Source organism: Populus nigra, chromosome 11 (genome assembly GCF_951802175.1).
Source record: "Populus nigra chromosome 11, ddPopNigr1.1, whole genome shotgun sequence".
NCBI classification, from domain to species: Eukaryota; Viridiplantae; Streptophyta; class Magnoliopsida; order Malpighiales; family Salicaceae; genus Populus; species Populus nigra.
The window spans coordinates 12,534,935-12,553,701 of NC_084862.1; the positions used below are offsets into that span (position 1 = coordinate 12,534,935).

General features: G+C 34.7%; 2 protein-coding genes and 1 pseudogene across 2 annotated transcripts; 2 read left to right on the forward strand and 1 right to left on the reverse strand.

Annotated features, from left to right (window-relative positions):
• The first annotated feature begins 3,836 nt into the window (after positions 1-3,836).
• Positions 3,837-4,804, forward strand: LOC133706162 (germin-like protein subfamily 1 member 13). The gene is made up of 2 exons (XM_062131636.1): positions 3,837-4,010; positions 4,146-4,804. Exons 1-2 carry the CDS (start codon positions 3,887-3,889, stop codon positions 4,697-4,699), a joined length of 678 nt encoding a protein of 225 aa, XP_061987620.1. The 5' UTR covers positions 3,837-3,886; the 3' UTR covers positions 4,700-4,804.
• Positions 4,805-11,140: 6,336 nt separating this feature from the next.
• Positions 11,141-13,856, forward strand: LOC133668109 (germin-like protein subfamily 1 member 20; annotated as a pseudogene).
• A 1,598-nt stretch (positions 13,857-15,454) lies between these two features.
• On the reverse strand, positions 15,455-17,886 carry LOC133668045 (pentatricopeptide repeat-containing protein At5g18390, mitochondrial). The gene is made up of 2 exons (XM_062087788.1): positions 16,314-17,886; positions 15,455-15,817 (listed from the first exon to the last, which is right to left on the reverse strand). Exon 1 carries the CDS (start codon positions 17,796-17,798, stop codon positions 16,440-16,442), a length of 1,359 nt encoding a protein of 452 aa, XP_061943772.1. The 5' UTR covers positions 17,799-17,886; the 3' UTR covers positions 15,455-15,817; positions 16,314-16,439.
• Between the last annotated feature and the right edge of the window lie 881 nt (positions 17,887-18,767).

Sequence of the window (18,767 nt, forward strand, 5' to 3'; positions counted from 1 at the left end):
AGTCCAAAATCAGATGTTTATGGACTCAATTAAATTTTATCCAAGGTTTAATTGAATTTATGTAGGGTTTGATTGCAAGAAAATTGATTTCTTAAGTCAATTTAGGCTTTTTCTAGAAGAAATTAAAGTTTTGAGGTCCAATTACAATTTTGAAAAGTTGATTTGGTTAAATCAGGGACTTAATTGCATAATTATTGAAGTTTGATGGCCAATTAGGGACTTAATTGAAACAATCCGAAACCAATGACCAAACCAGAAAAGGCGCTAAAATTAAGGGACACAATTAAAATTTTGGCAAGGATTTGATTACAAAGCTGCAAGAAATTCAATGGCTGAATCAAAAGAAACCAAGCGGCGTCGTTTCACCATGTCATCGTCTGCAACAGCTGGTGGCTGGTGTTCTTTGATAATTAAGGAAGGAGACGTTGGCAGCGATAATGGAGCCTTTTCCAAATCAAGAAGGGAGCGTATCACGGCTGACAACCCTCACCACCGTGATGCACGCCGGCTTACCAAAAACATTCTCATCCTCCGGCTATAAAAGCCAGAAGAAAAACCGAACGCAAAGGGGCAGAAACACTGGAGAGGGAACGAGACAGAGGAGAAAGAAAACAGAGAAGGTGAAACGTAAAGAGGGGAAAAAAACAGAAAGGAGAGGGAACGAAAGAGACAGGAAACAGAGGGAGAGAAGGGAAAAAAATAAATTAACGAGACAGTGAGGAGATCGAGAGAGGATAAAGAAGAAGAGTAAGGGAGAGCATGGGCAGAAAGAACACGCGGAGAACAGAGGAGGAGAGAACGTGAAAAAAAGATAAAAAACAGAGAGTAGCCGGGAGGACGAAGGAAAAAGAACAGAGGGGGAGGGAGAGGACAGAGACGAAAGGGAAGGGACCGCAAGAAGAACCGCAAACAGAAACAGAAAAAAGGAAGAACTAGAGGAACCAGAAGAAAAACAAACGAAAGGAGAGGAGAGAAGTCCAAAGCATGCTGTTGCTTTCGTCTTGCTTCCAGGTAAACGCCCCCAACTTTGCAGATAATGCACAAACACTGTGCACTTGAAGATTAATTACATCGTCACTGTAGCAGGCGTGCGTGAATTGTTCACGCACGCTTGCGGATCTAAACCAGCTGGGCCCAGCCCAGCCACGCGGGCCGGGTTGGGCCCAGCCCAAAAAAATTCAAAAAAATTCAAAAAAATTCTTTTCAAAAATATGTGATTTTCCGCAAATATTTTACTGCATTTTGATCAATATTGGTTTGTATTTTTATACTGTAAAGATACAAATCCGGTATTAAATACATGGTTTTTATCAAAAAAAATAAAATAATAAAATAAAATGTTTTGTTTTCATGCATACGGCCAAGTCTCTCTAAAAAAATATATAATAAAAAATCATATTGTATCTTCATATAAAAAAAAAAAAAAGTTTTAGCATGCATTTTGGCTTTAATAACTAGTTTATTAAAGTCACGAGAACTGACCAATATTTCAAAATTTTCAAAAAAATTATTTTGTTTTCTTTTAATATCTGGGGTTATGAACTTATACATAAGACGTATTCCGGATATTAAATTTTTTTGTTGACGGCAGAATTACCCGATAAGATAAGGATCTCCTTACCGAGGAGGACTTTTCTTAAACCATGGACGGAATAACAACTAGAAAACATGACAAGACTTTAGATTTTATCAGACAATAAAATAATGCAGCTTACCTTAGGTAGGGCATATTTGGGGTGCTAATACCTTCCCTTTACGCAACCAGTCCCCGTATCCGATCTCTGACACCAGTTAGGGTTCCTAGTGACCAAAATACTAGGTGGCGACTCTCATTCTATTTTTCCACTAATAAAATACAAGAATTCCTTGTCTCCCCACATTTGCCACGCATTAGAATAGATTTCGAGGGTGGATGTTTTCGCTGTGACGCCGCACGTGTGCGACAAAATGGCAACTCCACTGGGGACCTTGTGGACTAAGCTTTGTTTTTGTCTGATAATTTTGTTTTGTTTGGTTTGAGTGTTTTCTGTTAATAAGCTTATTTTATTTTTTTACATTCTTTAATTTCTGTACATATATGTTCATGCATTGTATAAAACTGCTTCATGCATCATATGCTTTAAATTTATTTTTTTTTTTAAAGCACACACAAGCTTCTAAGTTAGGTGGGGGATTAGTGATTTGCCCTATGACTATTGGTCAGGGTTCAGATACGTGAAAAAACCAACTCATATCTGAGTGCCTGCTCGGTAATAGTGGGCATATGTGCCTTAACTGTTCCTTGCAACGCCCCCACACTGTCTTTACGAAGATCGTTACTGGGCAGATATGAGACCCTTTTGAGACTAGATAGTCAACCTACCTTTTGTCTCATTTAATGAATAGAACATGTCCTTAAGTTGTGTGTTTTACCTTTAGTTTTGCATCAAAGTAAACTCTTCCTGAAGCATCTTGAACTCAAGACTTGTAGTTGACACAATGGTCGTACTTAGAAAATTTTTGTTGTGGAGCAAAAATAAAAATTCTTAGGGTTACGACCATGTGTCAACTCTGGAAGGGCGAGCTTCTAAAAAAAAAAAAAACATACTCATACATTTATCATACATATCGCCAAGTTGAAACGTAGGTCCCCCCTCCCAAGATTTGCTACACTCGAAAGATGGAAAGTGAAGAACGAGCACAATTGGAGGTCCATTATCAATATCTATAAATTTATAAAGGTTCGGAGCATCCAAGTTCCCTTCAACTATAATTATTTGTTTTCATTTAATCTCTCTTAAATGTCTAATATCATATGTAAGCTCTGGATGTTGATACTCTTATGCTTCTAAAATTTTCATTTATAAAGTTATGTTGTCTTTCAATTTAAGTTTTTTAAACTATCAATTCTATTTAATACTTCAATTAATAAATTGGTGTTAAATCTGCGTTAGGTTTACCACTTCATTTAATTTTATTTAATACTTCAATCACAACTTTATTTTTTTCTTATGAATTTTTTTAAATAAATTTATTTTTTCATGTTATTTATTTGTTGTAAATTTGTTTGAGTTGATTTTCTTCTTCTTCTTTTTTCAAGCATTTCGAGTATTATAGAGTGTTGATTTATATTAATTTAATTATTTTATAGTTTTATAAAATGAATTTTTAAAAAAATATTTTTAAATAATTATCGATTGAATTACATACGGTATTTTTCTGAGGAAAATACCAATGGAATAAAGCGGATAATTTTATTTTTTTTGAGCGCTTTTTCCTTCAGTAAATCCATCGGTAATAATATTATTTTTTTATTACCAACAGACTTACCAACGGATAAAAAATTAGTGACGAAAGATTCATCGACGGAGCATTTCCGTCAGTGATTTTATTGGTAAATTAATTACCAACGGACTGATAATACAAATACCGATAAAAAATTCCATCAGTAAATATAAAGATTGTGGTAGTGGTTGTCTTTCAATTTAAGTTCTTTAAACTATCAATTTTATTTAAACTATCAATTGTGTTAGGTTTACCACTATCAATTGCGTTTGGCATTTTCTGTGTTGTTTTTATGGCTTTTTCCCAGGTATAATTGGTCATAGAAAATAGGAAAAAAGTACATCTAAATTTGTAACAAGACATCTTGCGTACCCAAGAGTCTAATGATGCAAGCATAAGAAGATAGAATATATATTCGAAGGATGACAAATGCATGTAGTGGTTGAAGGAAGATTCTTATCGCAGAAATAAAAAATAGATAACAATATCCGGAAGACTTTTTAACAAGATCGGTTCACTACTCCAGTCTATAAATAGACTCCTTTCAAATGCAAGAATTCTCACCCCATCAACTCAAGCAAATAACAGCTAAAAGAGTGTTAAGTTATAGAGCTTCACTACAATGAGAAGTGTTCATTTCCTACTAGCTTTTGTTCTCTTGACTCTGGCATCCTCAATTGCCTCTGCCTCTGACCCGAGTCCCCTTCAGGACTTCTGTGTAGCCATCAATGATCCCAAGGCTGCTGGTAATGCATTCTTCTTACATCTATCATTTACATTTCATAAGAAGCTGCAGCCTCTTACGGCTTGTTATTGGCTACACATGAAAATTGTTCCCTTGTTTGCTCATGCATGAATTGACCAGCATTTGTTTTGTGCAGTGTTTGTAAATGGGAAATTCTGCAAGGACCCTAAGTTGGCGACAGCAAATGATTTCTCCTTTTCAGGACTCAACATTCCCAGAGACACAGGGAACCGAGTTGGATCAAATGTTACTCTCTTAAATGTAGATCAAATACCAGGGCTTAACACGCTCGGCATATCTTTGGCTCGCATTGACTATGCACCAAATGGTGGCTTAAACCCACCCCATACTCACCCTCGTGCCACAGAGATTCTAGTAGTCGTCGAAGGCACACTCTATGTTGGATTTGTCACATCAAACCCAGAAAATCGTTTCATCAGCAAAGTCTTATACCCTGGAGATGTTTTTGTGTTTCCATTTGGCCTCATTCACTTCCAACTCAATATTGCCAAAACCCCTGCAGTTGTCTTTGCTGGTTTAAGCAGCCAAAATCCTGGTACTATTACAATAGCAAATGCAGTGTTCGGGTCCGATCCTCTCATCAATCCTGATGTTCTTGCCAAGGCCTTCCATTTGGACATCAAGATAGTGAACTATCTTCAGAAACTGTTTGGAGGGAACAGTGAGTGATTAAGACGTGTAACATGGACTAGTAGCCTGATTTTACAATGTCTGGCAACCTTCTTTGTTATGTTATAATACTAAATTAAGTACAATAAAATGGTTTCCTATAAATCTCAATGTGTTCCTGTCTTATCTTGGATGACATATATAATGTTTAAGTTCGTTAATTAGCCCTCTCTATGTTTCAAGTCTAAACATACACACAATTACTTCTTGGGTCTATAAAGGGACCAAATTTCAACAGGGCTTCTGCAGTTTTTTGACTATAAATTCTTGAATATCAGGAAACATCCTCGCATCCTTTGTCATAACCACAATTCATAAAATTTTGTGTCTTTGATGTCCAATCCCTGCAATTAAATGCAACAAATGGTTTTGGACAGAAGCGGAGTATCCTTGTTTATTAACTCTGGAAGAGCAATAGCTTCAAAAATAACAAGCACAGTTAAAACTATTAAAAACTATAACCAGGAATGTTTGCGAATGTGATAATAATTGTTTTTTTTTAAAAAATATATAAAAATAATATTTTTTTTATTTTTAAAAAATTATTTTTGATATCAATATATCAAAATGATTCAAAAATATTAAAAACAATTAATTTCAAGTAAAATAAAATTTAAAATATTATGAAATATGATTTTAACTACAAAAACAAACACCACGTAAACGTGGGAAGGGAGACAGTCTAATTTCTTTTCTTCTGTCAAGCACATTTCATGGCCCAGGGGAATAGAATGATGTAAGAGTAAGAGCACAATTTCTTTCAAGAATATATGTCATTGACAAAGAAGAATGGTTTTATGATACTCATATTACACTCTAATACAGTAAAAGCTTTTTAAGGTTAAAAATTGCGCTGCCAACTAATATTTTGTGCTTGATTTTACTAAAGAGAATGAAGTTGGCTAGATTCAAACTTCTAATCTCTTCATCTTTAAGTTTTTATATGTGAACTATATCGATTTTAAAATTTTAAACTTGTAAGTGAAGTTTGAGTAATAATTTTATTTTCAACAATTTCAATCAGAAATTAGAATCCGGTGGATGGAAGGATATGAGAAAAATATACTGTAAATACACCAGCCTATTCGACTATATATGTCGACTTTTAAGACCAAAAAAGAAAGAAAAAGGTCAGTACATAGCCTATGCATTATTCTAGGGAAGACATTATGTAAAAAAGGTTGTCTCTATATAATCTAACTACCGGAATTTGAAGGAGGAAAAAAAAAGAATTAGGTGGAGAAATAATTTTCATTGTAGATGTATGATTTGCCTGAACAATAAGGTCCACTTCACCCCCTTTGAATTATGTTGGTGTACAAGTTGAAACGATGCAGTGTACTGCCTACTAAACTCGTCTAAGATTGGATCATAGCTTAAAGTGGATTACCAACTGAAACCACACCAAATAAACTAGAGAAATGTATGTTTAGCACATTGTTAACGCAGACCAGTTTTGAAAGCATATATACCTAATGTCTAATCATCCATATTTTTGTTAGTCAATGACAAGGCCAGTAAAGGAGGCCTTCAGACACAGAAGTAAGCAGAGCCGCCTCCATCTTAACTCCATTGGATCATATCATAGACAAAAGAGTAGTTGGGTTAGTTATACATATATATAGAAATCTTAAAAACCATGGTTTAAGACTTTCCAGCACTAATGCTGGACGAGGTGGTCAAGTAGGTTATTTACATTGAATTATCTTATACTTATTTCTCTCTGCTTTTGGCGTTGTGATATATAGTTTTTATTTTTTAAAAAGGCATAATAAAGCAAGTTGGACAAGATTGGATAGATCGGGTCAACACCGGGTCTAGGATGGTTTTTCGAGTAAAAATTCTAGCGAAAAGCTAGCCTAAACTGCTGAAAAAAAATTGGAAAAACTTCCTTTTCTTTTTCTTTTTTCTTTTTTTTACCATCATTATTCCTCAAATCTTTTAAACATGCATGTTTCGAAGACTTTAACCAACAAAAATGAAGGGAAATACTTATTGCATGAATATTATCTTTTTTTGGTCATGCTTGCATAAAAATATTATCATGGTTAGGTCTTTTTTGTTAATGTTTCTGTATGAAACTCTTCATATAAATTTTTATCAATATTTTTTAAAGAGAGAAGAATTTAATTGTGTTACTTGTGAATCTAAAAAAATAATATTTTAAAAAAGCATCCACCAGATTACCAAACGCACTTGAAAAGGTGCGATGGCGCAACTTCTTAGTTATCGGGGAGGCCTGAGAGTTTGAGCTATGGTTTAATAGTTCTTACAAATTCTTCATCATCTTGAAGCTATGGTTTTACAAGATTTTAATTATATTTGCAGCAAACTACCTAGGATTCAAAGTCATTTACTTTCATCAATTGCCAATTTTTTAAACGAAAGGGTCTGGCTAATTATGATTCTAAAAACAAAGGGATTAAACAATAATTACTCAAACAACAATCGCTAGGAATTTATAATGGCTCTCCGTAATTTGTTCAGGGATGGTTATCTATAAGTGCTAGAAATATTGGCAAGAAGATAAGGACATGCAGATTTCAGTAATTTTTCAAGATATCTGTGGATAGGATCAATGGAGACTTTCCAGTAAATTACGTACACTATGGGAGCACTCAATCCCACTCAGTATTTTGTACATTCTTTACTCTCAGTGATGCTATCCATTTGAATTGATCCAATTCCGTATGAACTTTCTCTCCTGAATCCGACTGCTCTACACATCCAAATACAGACTCGAGAACCCATTATTTTTTTTTATTTTTTTTATATTTTTTTGCCATTTCCACTCCATCAAAATCCTCTGAAACCCATTAAATCACCAAGTCTGACCACAGATTTTATTTTATTTTTAAGGAAATCCATTCATGGCACCACTCCATTCTTAAACAACTACAGTGTGCTTCAGTCTGAGTTTTGGAACCATTTCATCAAGAAAGATTTGAAACTATTGTTTGATGAAGAGGCCAGCCATGGTCATATACGTGGTGACATGAAAAATGGATGCCAAAGTTGGGGAGATGTGTTTTTATTATTCTAAAAACAAACTGCTGGAAAAGCTTATACAGAAGCAGCAAACATCATATTTCCTAGGTTAATTAAGGATCAAATGTTTCATCAACAAGAACCAGTGTTCTAGTCCTTTCAAATACTAAAAAAGTGTGATTTGAATTTTAATAGGATTACAAGTCCAAGTCCACATTGAATAATTACCAATGTTGTGCATTATGGGTTCTGGCTTCCTAATTTGCATGTGCCTACGACCCCAGCCCTCTTCAGGATTTCTTTGCAGCAATAAATGACACCAAGTTTGCTGGTGCATTGGTGGTGGTTTGGCTAATAAATGACCCCAGCCCTCGTCAGCATTATGGTTTGGCTAGCCATGGTCGCCATTGATTGATGTGTCATGTCATGATTATTGTGTCCTACTCTTGATGAAAAATATTAGTGAAGGTCTTTCATTAGGATAGAAAACGTTACCTGCTCTACAAAGAAATAGCATAGAAAAAGTCATGTTTTTATATAAAAATTGAGTGCATGAGAAGTTTGTGTGAGTGGCTAATAGGGATCTAAAAAAAAAGGCATAAAAAAGCATACCAGACAAGATTGGATAAATTGGGTTTGGATCTAGGTGGTTTTGCGGCTAAAAATTATAGCCAAAGGCTAGCCCAAACGGCTAGAAAAAAAAATACACCCCCGGGAAATACTTATTGCATAAATATTATTCTTTTTTTGTCATGCTTACGTGAAAATGTTATCTTAGCTAGGCCTCTTTTGTTAATGTTTTCTATAACAAATTTCTTCGTACAAATTTTTATTAACATTTTTGGAAAGAAGAATTTAATTGTGATGCTTGTGAAGTTAAGCAGTATAATAACAAGAAATAAGTGTAAAAGTAATATAGTTTACATGTGTTTCAAGAATGTATTTTAGACGAAAATGTTTCATGAGTAGTTATGAAAATTGAAGAAAGATCCCAATCGTTTTCGAAGACAAATAGTTATAAAGACTTGAATAAGGATCTATAATCCTTTTTTGGAGATAAATGGTTATAAAAACCTTGAAAATGATCATTGATATTTTTGCAGACAAGTAGTCGTGGAAACTAATAGAATTTTAATGGATACATATGGAGAAATTAAGGCATTGATTAGTACTTAAAAGTATATTTTTATCAAGGTTTTATATCATTATTTTGCACTTGAAGTATCAATAACTCTTTAACTAGAGCATGTTTTATAATAACATATCTAATAATATAAAATACCTTTAATTTATTATAAATGTTCATCTTAAATACAGGCTTATCACATAAATCAAATAATTAATTGATGAGTTTAACTACTAAAATTGAGAAGACAGGGAGAGGGCTAAGCTTGGAAAAGATATGTTGGTTCAGTCCAAACTGGAACACCATTCTGTTATTAGATCATAACTAGAGCTATAGAACTTGGATTTAGGTCTGGTTTATATGTATGGAAAGCTAAGACATAGGCCTAAAACTTTCATGGGGAGTCCAAGATTCAAAGAGACCGTTTTCAAGTTCAAATTGTAACAACAACAAAGAAGTCAGAATTTGTTATGGAGCCCAGACACTGTTCAGTGTTCAGTCCATATCTCGAGTTCTAGAAGTCCAAATGTGTCGATTCTTGTTTTGTTGGAAAGCTGAGACAATTTCCTAGAACTTTCATGGATCTGTTCAAATTCTGATGTTAGCAATAATGTTTTGTTCAGACAAGAAGATAAGGATTGTCACCAAGTCAAGATGTGGTCACCCACTCAACAATTAGTCATCAAATCAATAGTTCCGAATTTAGGCCTATAAAAGGAGGCATTTTCCATGCATTTAGGTATCTTAGTTTTCAGATCAAGATCATGTTCTTGCTCTCTCTCTTTATATTTTTGTGATGCTTAAGTTTTGCTTTCATTAATCTCTTATTTATACCTTTCATTTCCTTTATTATACTTATGTAATCATGTTCTCCTCTTGTTTATCTATGTTTCTCTTATTCATAATGTTCAACTAAGTTTATTATGTCAAGGTAAAAAGGTTACACAAATGGTGTAAGAATAAATATAGTATAAACTCAACATGAACTTTAATGTTTGATACTAACATGTTTTGTATTTATTATCTTACTCACTCTTAATACCTTATTTGTTAAATGGTTAATCTGGATTTGTGTTGAACAACCCTTGGTACAACAAATACTTGACACTTTCATAGCCTAATTGTATGGTATAACTGACACTTGTGCTATGAAAGGAACTTGATTTGTTGTTAACATAAGTTATCACCATGAATACCTAACAACATTTACAAGTATTGGCATTACTCAAATAAGATAATTAATATAATCATGTTAATAAATTATAATTCGATTGGAACCTCCTTTGTGTGTGGTTTCTACTGGAATAATAAAAAGAGTTTATATTATACTTATTTGAAATACTATTACTGGATCCTCTAACCTTGATAATTGTTTTATATTTTTTTAAATCCTTACATCAATATCACATCCCAAAGCTCTCTTAAACTTTTATTCTATTATTATCTATTTCTTTACTTGTAGTTTATACAGTTAACCTCTCTGTGGTTCGACCCCGATTTTGTCGGATTATTTATTACTTCGACACTCATGCACTTGGAAGAATATATCAATCTTTTGATCGTGTTAGGCCTCATAGGGACATGGAGATTTTCATGGAAACATGGAGAAACACTATTGTTTTTTATTTGAAAAAATCAAAAAGAGTTGAGATACAATTTCTAAGATTTATCTTATCTCAGGCAGCCCATCATAAGGATTTTTTTTCATGTTTGTTCAGTTGCATCTCCTTCTTTATAAATTGTTAGGGTATCCTTTATAGATTAATCTTTCTCTCTTTTTTTAGTGCATGACATTCTTATATGTTGTACCCATGATCATGGTCAAGAGATAGAACTTGTTAGGGTTCCTTATGTTTGATCCACTTTTTATAGGAGGTAGGTATTGCACAAAATCTTTTCCCTAACACCTCAACATGTGTGATGGTGAAAGATATAGTCAAGAGTTCAAAGAATATCAGACAATCACAAATATGCCCCTTGGTGTTTATATTTTATACTCTAGTGGGAGACTAATGGTGTTATGGATATTTTACTCTTTAGAAACTAGGGTGTTCTTATTTAGTGACACTTTCTTTTACTATAATATGATTCTTCATTGCTTGTTTTGCAATGAGGAGAGTCTTGTTAGAAAGTATATATAGGTGTTCTCACAATGAGTAGTTATAAACACTAATCAGAGTCTAAGTGACAACTAGTTCGAGTAGATTTTTCACGTTTAGCATTTTCTCATTGAATCTCTAAAGATAAGCTTTAGTGTTTTCATCTTTTATTTGTTCATGGCAAAAAGCTTAGTCATGCTGTTTTTTAGCTGGAATGTTAGTGTTGAAATGAGAGATGACCTTCATACAGAGATTGTGAATCCTAAGGATGGAGTCAGGTTCAAGGCTATAATATCACTCCCTAGCAAATCCACGAAAGGTTATGGAAAGAATTTTACCTATAGCATCACTCTTATATGTTATAAGTTATAGGATGCTTCTAGTATTTTTTATTATTATTATTATTATTATTATTATTATTATTATTATGTGCTTTCTATGATTTATAAAGTCTTTGTAATTGTCTACATTATCCTTTATGATGACATGGTCTTTGGGGACATCAATGTGTAATGTTTTGTGATGAAATGGAAAGTCGAGTCCCCCACCTTGAAGAAATGGTGTTCATTTTTAGGAGCTAATAGTTTAAGGTGACAAAAACATCCAGGGGCAGTTATACTAATATGACATCCATTAAAAAAAATAGAGGGTCCAAATTAGAAACTTATGAGGATCAATATGAAACATAACTAATTTTAAAGGACTAGAATGAGAATTTACATATTTTAGGGGTTAGCTCTCTCTCTCTCTCTCTCTCTCTCTCTCTCTCTCTCTCTCTCTCTCTCTCTCTCTCTCTCTCGCACGTATCTATGTATCTATAAGTGAGTGTAAGAGAGTGGAATGAAGGGAGGGTAAGGGAAAAGCAATTAACTTTACCTACTAGAAGGTCGGAGACTCTGGTGCCTCTATAGTGATGATCAGAAAAGTCTTCCACAGTATCTATGTATCTATAAGTCTTCCACAGTATCTATGTATCTCTGGTGCCTCTCTCTCTCTCTCTCTCTCTCTCTCTCTCTCTCTCTCTCTCTCTCTCTCTCTCTCTCTCTCTCTCTCTCTCTCTCGCACGTATCTATGTATCTATAAGTGAGTGTAAGAGAGTGGAATGAAGGGAGGGTAAGGGAAAAGCAATTAACTTTACCTACTAGAAGGTCGGAGACTCTGGTGCCTCTATAGTGATGATCAGAAAAGTCTTCCACAGTATCTATGTATCTATAAGTCTTCCACAGTATCTATGTATCTCTGGTGCCTCTCTCTCTCTCTCTCTCTCTCTCTCTCTCTCTCTCTCTCTCTCTCTCTCTCTCTCTCTCTCTCTCTCTCTCTCTCGCACGTATCTATGTATCTATAAGTGAGTGTAAGAGAGTGGAATGAAGGGAGGGTAAGGGAAAAGCAATTAACTTTACCTACTAGAAGGTCGGAGACTCTGGTGCCTCTATAGTGATGATCAGAAAAGTCTTTCACAGTATCAAATTGTTGAAAGTTCCTATACATTTGCATTATATCTATAGTTTCTTTGTTATCTTTGTTCAGAAAAGTCTACCGGAAGGTTGGAGTCAGAACAAAACTTCTTCATATAGAGGTTAGCTTTTCATGGTTATGTTGATAGGTTTGGCTAGTGGCTATCTAAAAAAAATCCCCTAATGAACAAGAACTTTACAATACTAAAGCCACTATGTGTATGTAAAGGGAAAAATAAAGTGAAAGTTAGGGAGAGCATATCTGGTCTAGAAATTGAATGGCCTATAACCTAGTTTGGTCTGGCTTCCATAACCTTTTGCTATCTTTTGTAACATTTAGCTAGCTTTGGCTAGGACTTGTCTTGCTAAAAATTGCTCTCTAGCTTGTAGGCCTGGTTGTGTTCTGGCTTTCATGCTTGGTGACTAAGTGTATTTATACACAAAGCCTTGGAATTTCTTCATAAAGAAAAGATTGTATCATTGGTGAAAAAATCGATGTCGATATTAGTATGGGTGGCTCTTAGTTGATGTGTTCTGTCATGATTGTTATGTCACACTTGGTAAAAATTACTAGTGATTGTTTACTATTAGGGTAAAAGATGCTATTTTTTCTGCTTAGAAAAAACTATTTGTGCATGAAAAGTTTGCGTGGATGACTCATAAAAATCTAAAGAAATATGCTGAGCAGATTTGAACAAACTAGATTAACAGTAGGTCTGCTGGGTTTGGGATGGGTTTTGAGCTGAAAATTCTAATCATTTAGGCTTGTCCAAACAACTAGAAAATTCCAATCATTTGAGCGAACCCCATACAACTAGAAAAAAAAAATCAAGGGAAAACTACCTTTCCTTTTTTTTTACCGTCAATGTTTATTTTCAGTTTTTTCAGTGTTCTTTGAATTAACAGATTGCTTTTAACATTTTTTACAGCGTTTCTGAATGGGATGTTCCGCAAAGACCCAAAGCTTGCCACGGCAAATGATTTCTTTTCGGGGCTCAACATTCCTAGAAACACTAGGAATCGAGTTGGATCAAATGTAACTCTTAAATGTTGGTCAAATACCTGGGGCTTATCTGTGGCTCGCATAGACGACTATGCCACCAAATGGCGGCTTGAACCCACCCCACATTCACCGTCGAGCAACAGAGATTCTGCTAGTTTTGGAGGGCACCCTCCATGTCGGTGATAAGATAATCATCTTATCACGGAAGTCTTGAGCCCAGGAGATGTTTTCGTGTATCCAACTGGCCTCGTTCATTTTCAATTTCATGTTGCAAAGACTAATGCAGTTGCTATTGCTGCTTTGAGTAGCCAAAATCCTGGCGTCATCACCATTGCAAATGCAGTCTTTGGGTCTAATCCACCTATTAACCCTGATGTTCTCACCAAGGCGTTCCAATTGGGAAAGAATGTAGTGAGTACTCTCCAAAAACAGTTTGGAGGAAACAAGTAGGGACACATGTAGGACTTCCATAAACTGGCAGCTTGATTTGATTATGCTTGGCAATGTTTCCTCATTATGTCATATATACCCCTAATACATAATCTGGCTTCTCATGTGCTTTTCTGTGCTGATTCTCGTTTCCAAATTTTGATTGCACTCTGAAGGTTAAGAAGCACATGTAAACACCAGAAATGCTTGAACACAGGCCATACAACATACGTGTATATATATACATAGAGTAACACACACCAAAGTTTCGTATCCAAATGCGATACAAAACTGTTGCTGTTGCTGTTTTCTATCCTAGTCTTTTCACACAATGATCTATCAAGAATGGGATGCCCGGAGAAATATGAAGAAGAATGCGGTAAATTCTAGTCTTGGCCATAAAAATAGTTTCCTAATACGCCTCAGTTTTCCTAGGTATAGTTGGAAGAGCAACATGAAGCCATCTGCTCCTCGTTTCTGCATAGTCCCAACTGTTTAAGACTAGAACCATAAAACTAAGACATTTTAGATTGGAGCATAATATTTCGAAGCAGACATCCAATCAACTCCACTGATATGCAATAAAGCTACAATTTGAAAATAGATACTTTTGTTATATTCCACCATACAACTAAAACCTGGTGATTTTTACTTCGGTAGTCCAGCTTCAAGTGTGAGACTTGTGGTTATTTAGACAAAAGATATTCATCAAGCAAGACAAGTTCATTAAAATTTTCAGTGCTGGCAACTTGGAAGTTGGAAAGATATGGTGCGATCAATATTTGTTTGGAGTGATATTAAGATATTATTTCAGTTGACCTCAGCCTCCAATTATGTTATTTTAAAAACAAGATTGGGTACAGATGCCCAAAACTAGTAAATGCATTGGCAATTATAAGCAACTTTTGACAAGTCGCTATTAGGGAGACACAAAAATAAGGTAAAGCTTTTAAAACCTAGTCTCTGGGATCACTGCAATAACAGAAATTTCCATGGAATTTCAAGCCCGTTCGGTTTTGTAATAGCGATATCTTTTCAAAGTATTTTTCGCTTGGAAATACATCGAAATAATATTTTTTTTATTTTTTAAAATTTATTTTTGATATCAATACATGAAAACAATCTGAAAATACAAAAAAAAAAATTAATTAATTTGAGGCAAAGAAAAAAATTTAAGAAAAATCATTTAAAAAAAATACTTTGAAAAGCAAAAACAAACAGCCTTCATTTCATTATCACCAACCACACGGAAATCCATAACAATTGTCTTGTTTTTGTGTATTTAATGTCATTATCAACTACCAATCTTTTAACAAACCAGTTTATTTTTACGTACACCTCTAGTTTATTCTTGCTTTGTTTATCACACAACTGAAGCAAGTCAGTCCAATTAGCAAACCATTAATTAATAGCAAGTTCCAAACATCGACTTGTGAAGACTATGAATAAGGCATATAAATTCAAAGATCACGAACTGTCAATTGGCAAAATACTTGTGTAGACAATAACTTGTTTTAGATTAGATATATCATACTCAATTTTGAAGATTGATGCATCAACATTCAAAAGACAAGCTGTGAAATTGCTCTGTACTCTCATCTCAACACTTCATCTACTGCCTATACAATGCTAAAAGATGATGCCATGAATCAGAAATTCTGTGTACCAAAAGGGCTGAATGCAAGCCATTGATATCTAGGAAAATAATATAGATGAGAAATGTAGCACATTCATATCCCTTTGGCATATGCTTGATCAGTCCTGTGAGCTATCTAGAATATCCAGACATTAGAGCATATTTCCTGTAGCTACAAAATGATATCTGGCCAAGTAATAGAAGAAAAACCTGAAATGGAACGTGCCATGAAACCTAAGGTGGTACTGCAAGGAATTGTGAGATCAGAAAACCAGTGCAGGTCTTGAAAGTTGACCTACGCTCTTCCCCTTGCTAGTTCATCTCTCATGAAATTAGTTCTTGACAGAGAACAGAACCTCAATGATGCTTCAATGACATCCAGTCTGTTCAGAAAATACAACCAACTGTAAATCCCACATTTGCAAATGGCAATCCTTGACACATTTTTTTAACTGACTGGAGACAATTCAAGTAAGTGGAAGTATGCAAGCATTATTAACATATTAGCATAACTAATGAATTTAGCTACTGAAGATGCTGAGAATGACTGGTAATCATCACATCAAACAACAGCCTCTATCAAACAGACACTTGGATAAGGAATTAATAATTACGTGAGGCAGTAAAAAAAAACAACGAAATTCACAAATGCCCACGCACTGTGTTTGCTAGCAAAGAAATAGAGCATTAAAATAAAATGGAATAAAGCTTATGTGATCAGTCTCTAATTATTCTGGAGAAAAAACATCTCAATTTCAATGTCTAGGGCCAAAAGGTGCCTGTCAGCAGATACCAGCTTGTGAAAATTGAAAATGTTGCCAATTCTTGAGAATTCATAACCATAATTACTGAATTAAGAACAGCATGATTGAAATATACCTTTTCGAAACTAGCCAGCTTTTTTGTATTTAAGCAGCAATCATATCAGCCTTCAGTTTCATGCTGTTAAACAATACCAATATCCATATTCAATGAAGCAATTGGTAATGTCTTGCAGCTGTCAATTCAAGTACCACGAAGAGACACTTCCAACTGCTCTATCCTTTTAGCAAGATCATGCTTCCCACAATTCTTCAACCCATCGGTAACCATATCAAAGCACCTAGAAATTGGCACCAAACCTATCTCAGTCATCTCCACCAAATAATTCGCCGCTTCCACATGCTTCCCTCCACGTCCACACATTGTTATCATCATTGTATACACCGGCCTATTCGGAGGATGTCCCTTGACCTTCATCTCACTAAAGAAACAAAACGCATCATCAAACTGCCCTCTCCTAAACATCCCCTTAATTATTGGCGCATACAAGCTAGGAAATGGTTTATGCCCATCCTCAATCAAATTATGCAACAACCTGAAAGCCTCATCAATCCTACCCACCTTTGAAACAGCTGGAATCAAAATCTTGTAACTATTTATATCCGGACAAAACCCCAACTTACACACACTATGATACATATCAACACAAAAATCAACTTCCCCCGCATTACAAATCGCCTCAAGCATTGAATTAAATGTATTAACATCAGGCACAAGCCCTTCCTTCATCATCCTCCTCACCATATCCTTCGCCGACTCCAAATAGCCTGCATTTAACAACCCTTCAATCAACAAATCCCTCCCTCTCACCGGTGGATTAAACCCCTTCTTACTCATTTCCTCCAAAAACCCTTTCGCCTCTCGTAACTTCCCACTCGAACACCACCCATTTACAAGAACCCCATAAGTCCTTTTATCCGGCACTATCCCCTTTCTAATCATTCTCCTAACCAAAGCATAAGCACCATGAAACATTTTAACCTCACACAAAGCGAAAAGCAAGGAGTTATAAACACAAACATTTTGTTGACAATTTAAACTACGACTGCATTTATTAAAAACCTCAACCGCTTGATCTATCAAACCATGTTTACCATACTCTTCGATGATAGAACAAACAGTGTCAGAAGAAACAGAAAATTTGTCGCCGAGGTTGTCCTTAACTTGGGCTATGAGTTTCCACATTGAGGCGTATTTCTTGTTACGTACAAGGGTTATGATGAGTTCTTCGTATTCAATAGTTGTAGGAGAGTAATAAGAGCGAGCCCAGTTGAAGAAACGGAGGGATTCGGAAGGAGAGTTAGAACAAGCTCGAAGGACACGAAAAACGAGTTCTGAAGTGATGGGAAGGTTTAGTTTGTTGAGGGTGCGTTCTGGGTAGACTTCTTTGCGGATTATGTTTGTTATGTTGTGTATTAAGGAGAAGTAGGCGTCTTTGTTGTTGGTGGTGATGGTGGAGGGGAGGGTTTTGAGGTGGCGGAGAAGGAGGAGTTTGGTGGCGGAGAGGTGGTGATGGAGAGGTTTTGTAGAGCGGAGAAGCATTTTTATGTGTTTTGTGGTTCAGTTGGTAGAGTAGTGGAAGCTGAGGCTGGGGTTATGGCGTTATGCAGTCTCGGTGGCTGTTCGGGTGAAAAGCATAGTTAACAGTCCCGGCTTAATTTAATCTTTGATCTAATTTATTTTTATTTTTATTTTTATAAACACTTCTATAGCATGACAATGGACATTTATATGTCAAAAAATATAAACTCCTAGATAAAATATACATAGATAATAAGAAATCTAATATATTAAATTAATAAAAGAAAATTTGTTGTGTATGGAATATAATAGCTTTGAGAATTAGTAATAAAATATTTAATTGCAAAAAATATACTGATATATATTCAATGAAAATTTGCAATAACTTAGCCTCAATTTAGAATAAACTAGTGGTGGATCTATGACAATTTAACCTTTGAAATAAATGATTAAATCTAAAGAAAACTTTAATTAAAAGAAAAGAATAAAAAAAAAGAATGAGAAAAAAGGTGTAGCATTAAATTATTAGAAAGGAAGAGTTTATTGGGCCAATGTAAGAATAAAAAAATATTGAGGCTAATGTAAGGGAAAAAAATATTATAGTTGGGGTGAAAGGGAAAATAAAAGGAAAACATAGGGTTAATGTGTAAATAACAAAAAAGATAAAGGATGAATGTGTAATTAAAAAAACTATAAGGGTCTAATATACAAATAAAGGATTTATAGAAGAAAAAAGAAGGAAGCCAAGATGCAGCTGGCCTAGATTGCTCAGGAAAGAAGAGGAAGCCTTGCAAATTTCTTACAATTTTTTTGGTAAACACATAAACATAGATTTAAGGGATTTTTGAGATCAAAACCACCACAAAAATTCAAGGAATGGAAGAGAGTATAAGTTGTAAGTGATAGTTTTAGAGGAAGTGAAAAGAGAAAAGAGAAAGTGAAGATAATTTATCTGTTTGTTTGCTGGAAAGTAATTTCTTTTTGGAAAGT

Coding starts and splice junctions, on each gene's coding strand:
- LOC133706162 (XM_062131636.1), top strand. CDS start 3,887: ATGAGAAGTGTTCATTTCCTACTAGCTTTTGTTCTCTTGACTCTGGCA. Junction 4,011..4,145: donor CAATGATCCCAAGGCTGCTG/GTAATGCATTCT, acceptor TGTTTTGTGCAG/TGTTTGTAAATGGGAAATTC.
- LOC133668045 (XM_062087788.1), bottom strand. CDS start 17,798: ATGCTTCTCCGCTCTACAAAACCTCTCCATCACCACCTCTCCGCCACC.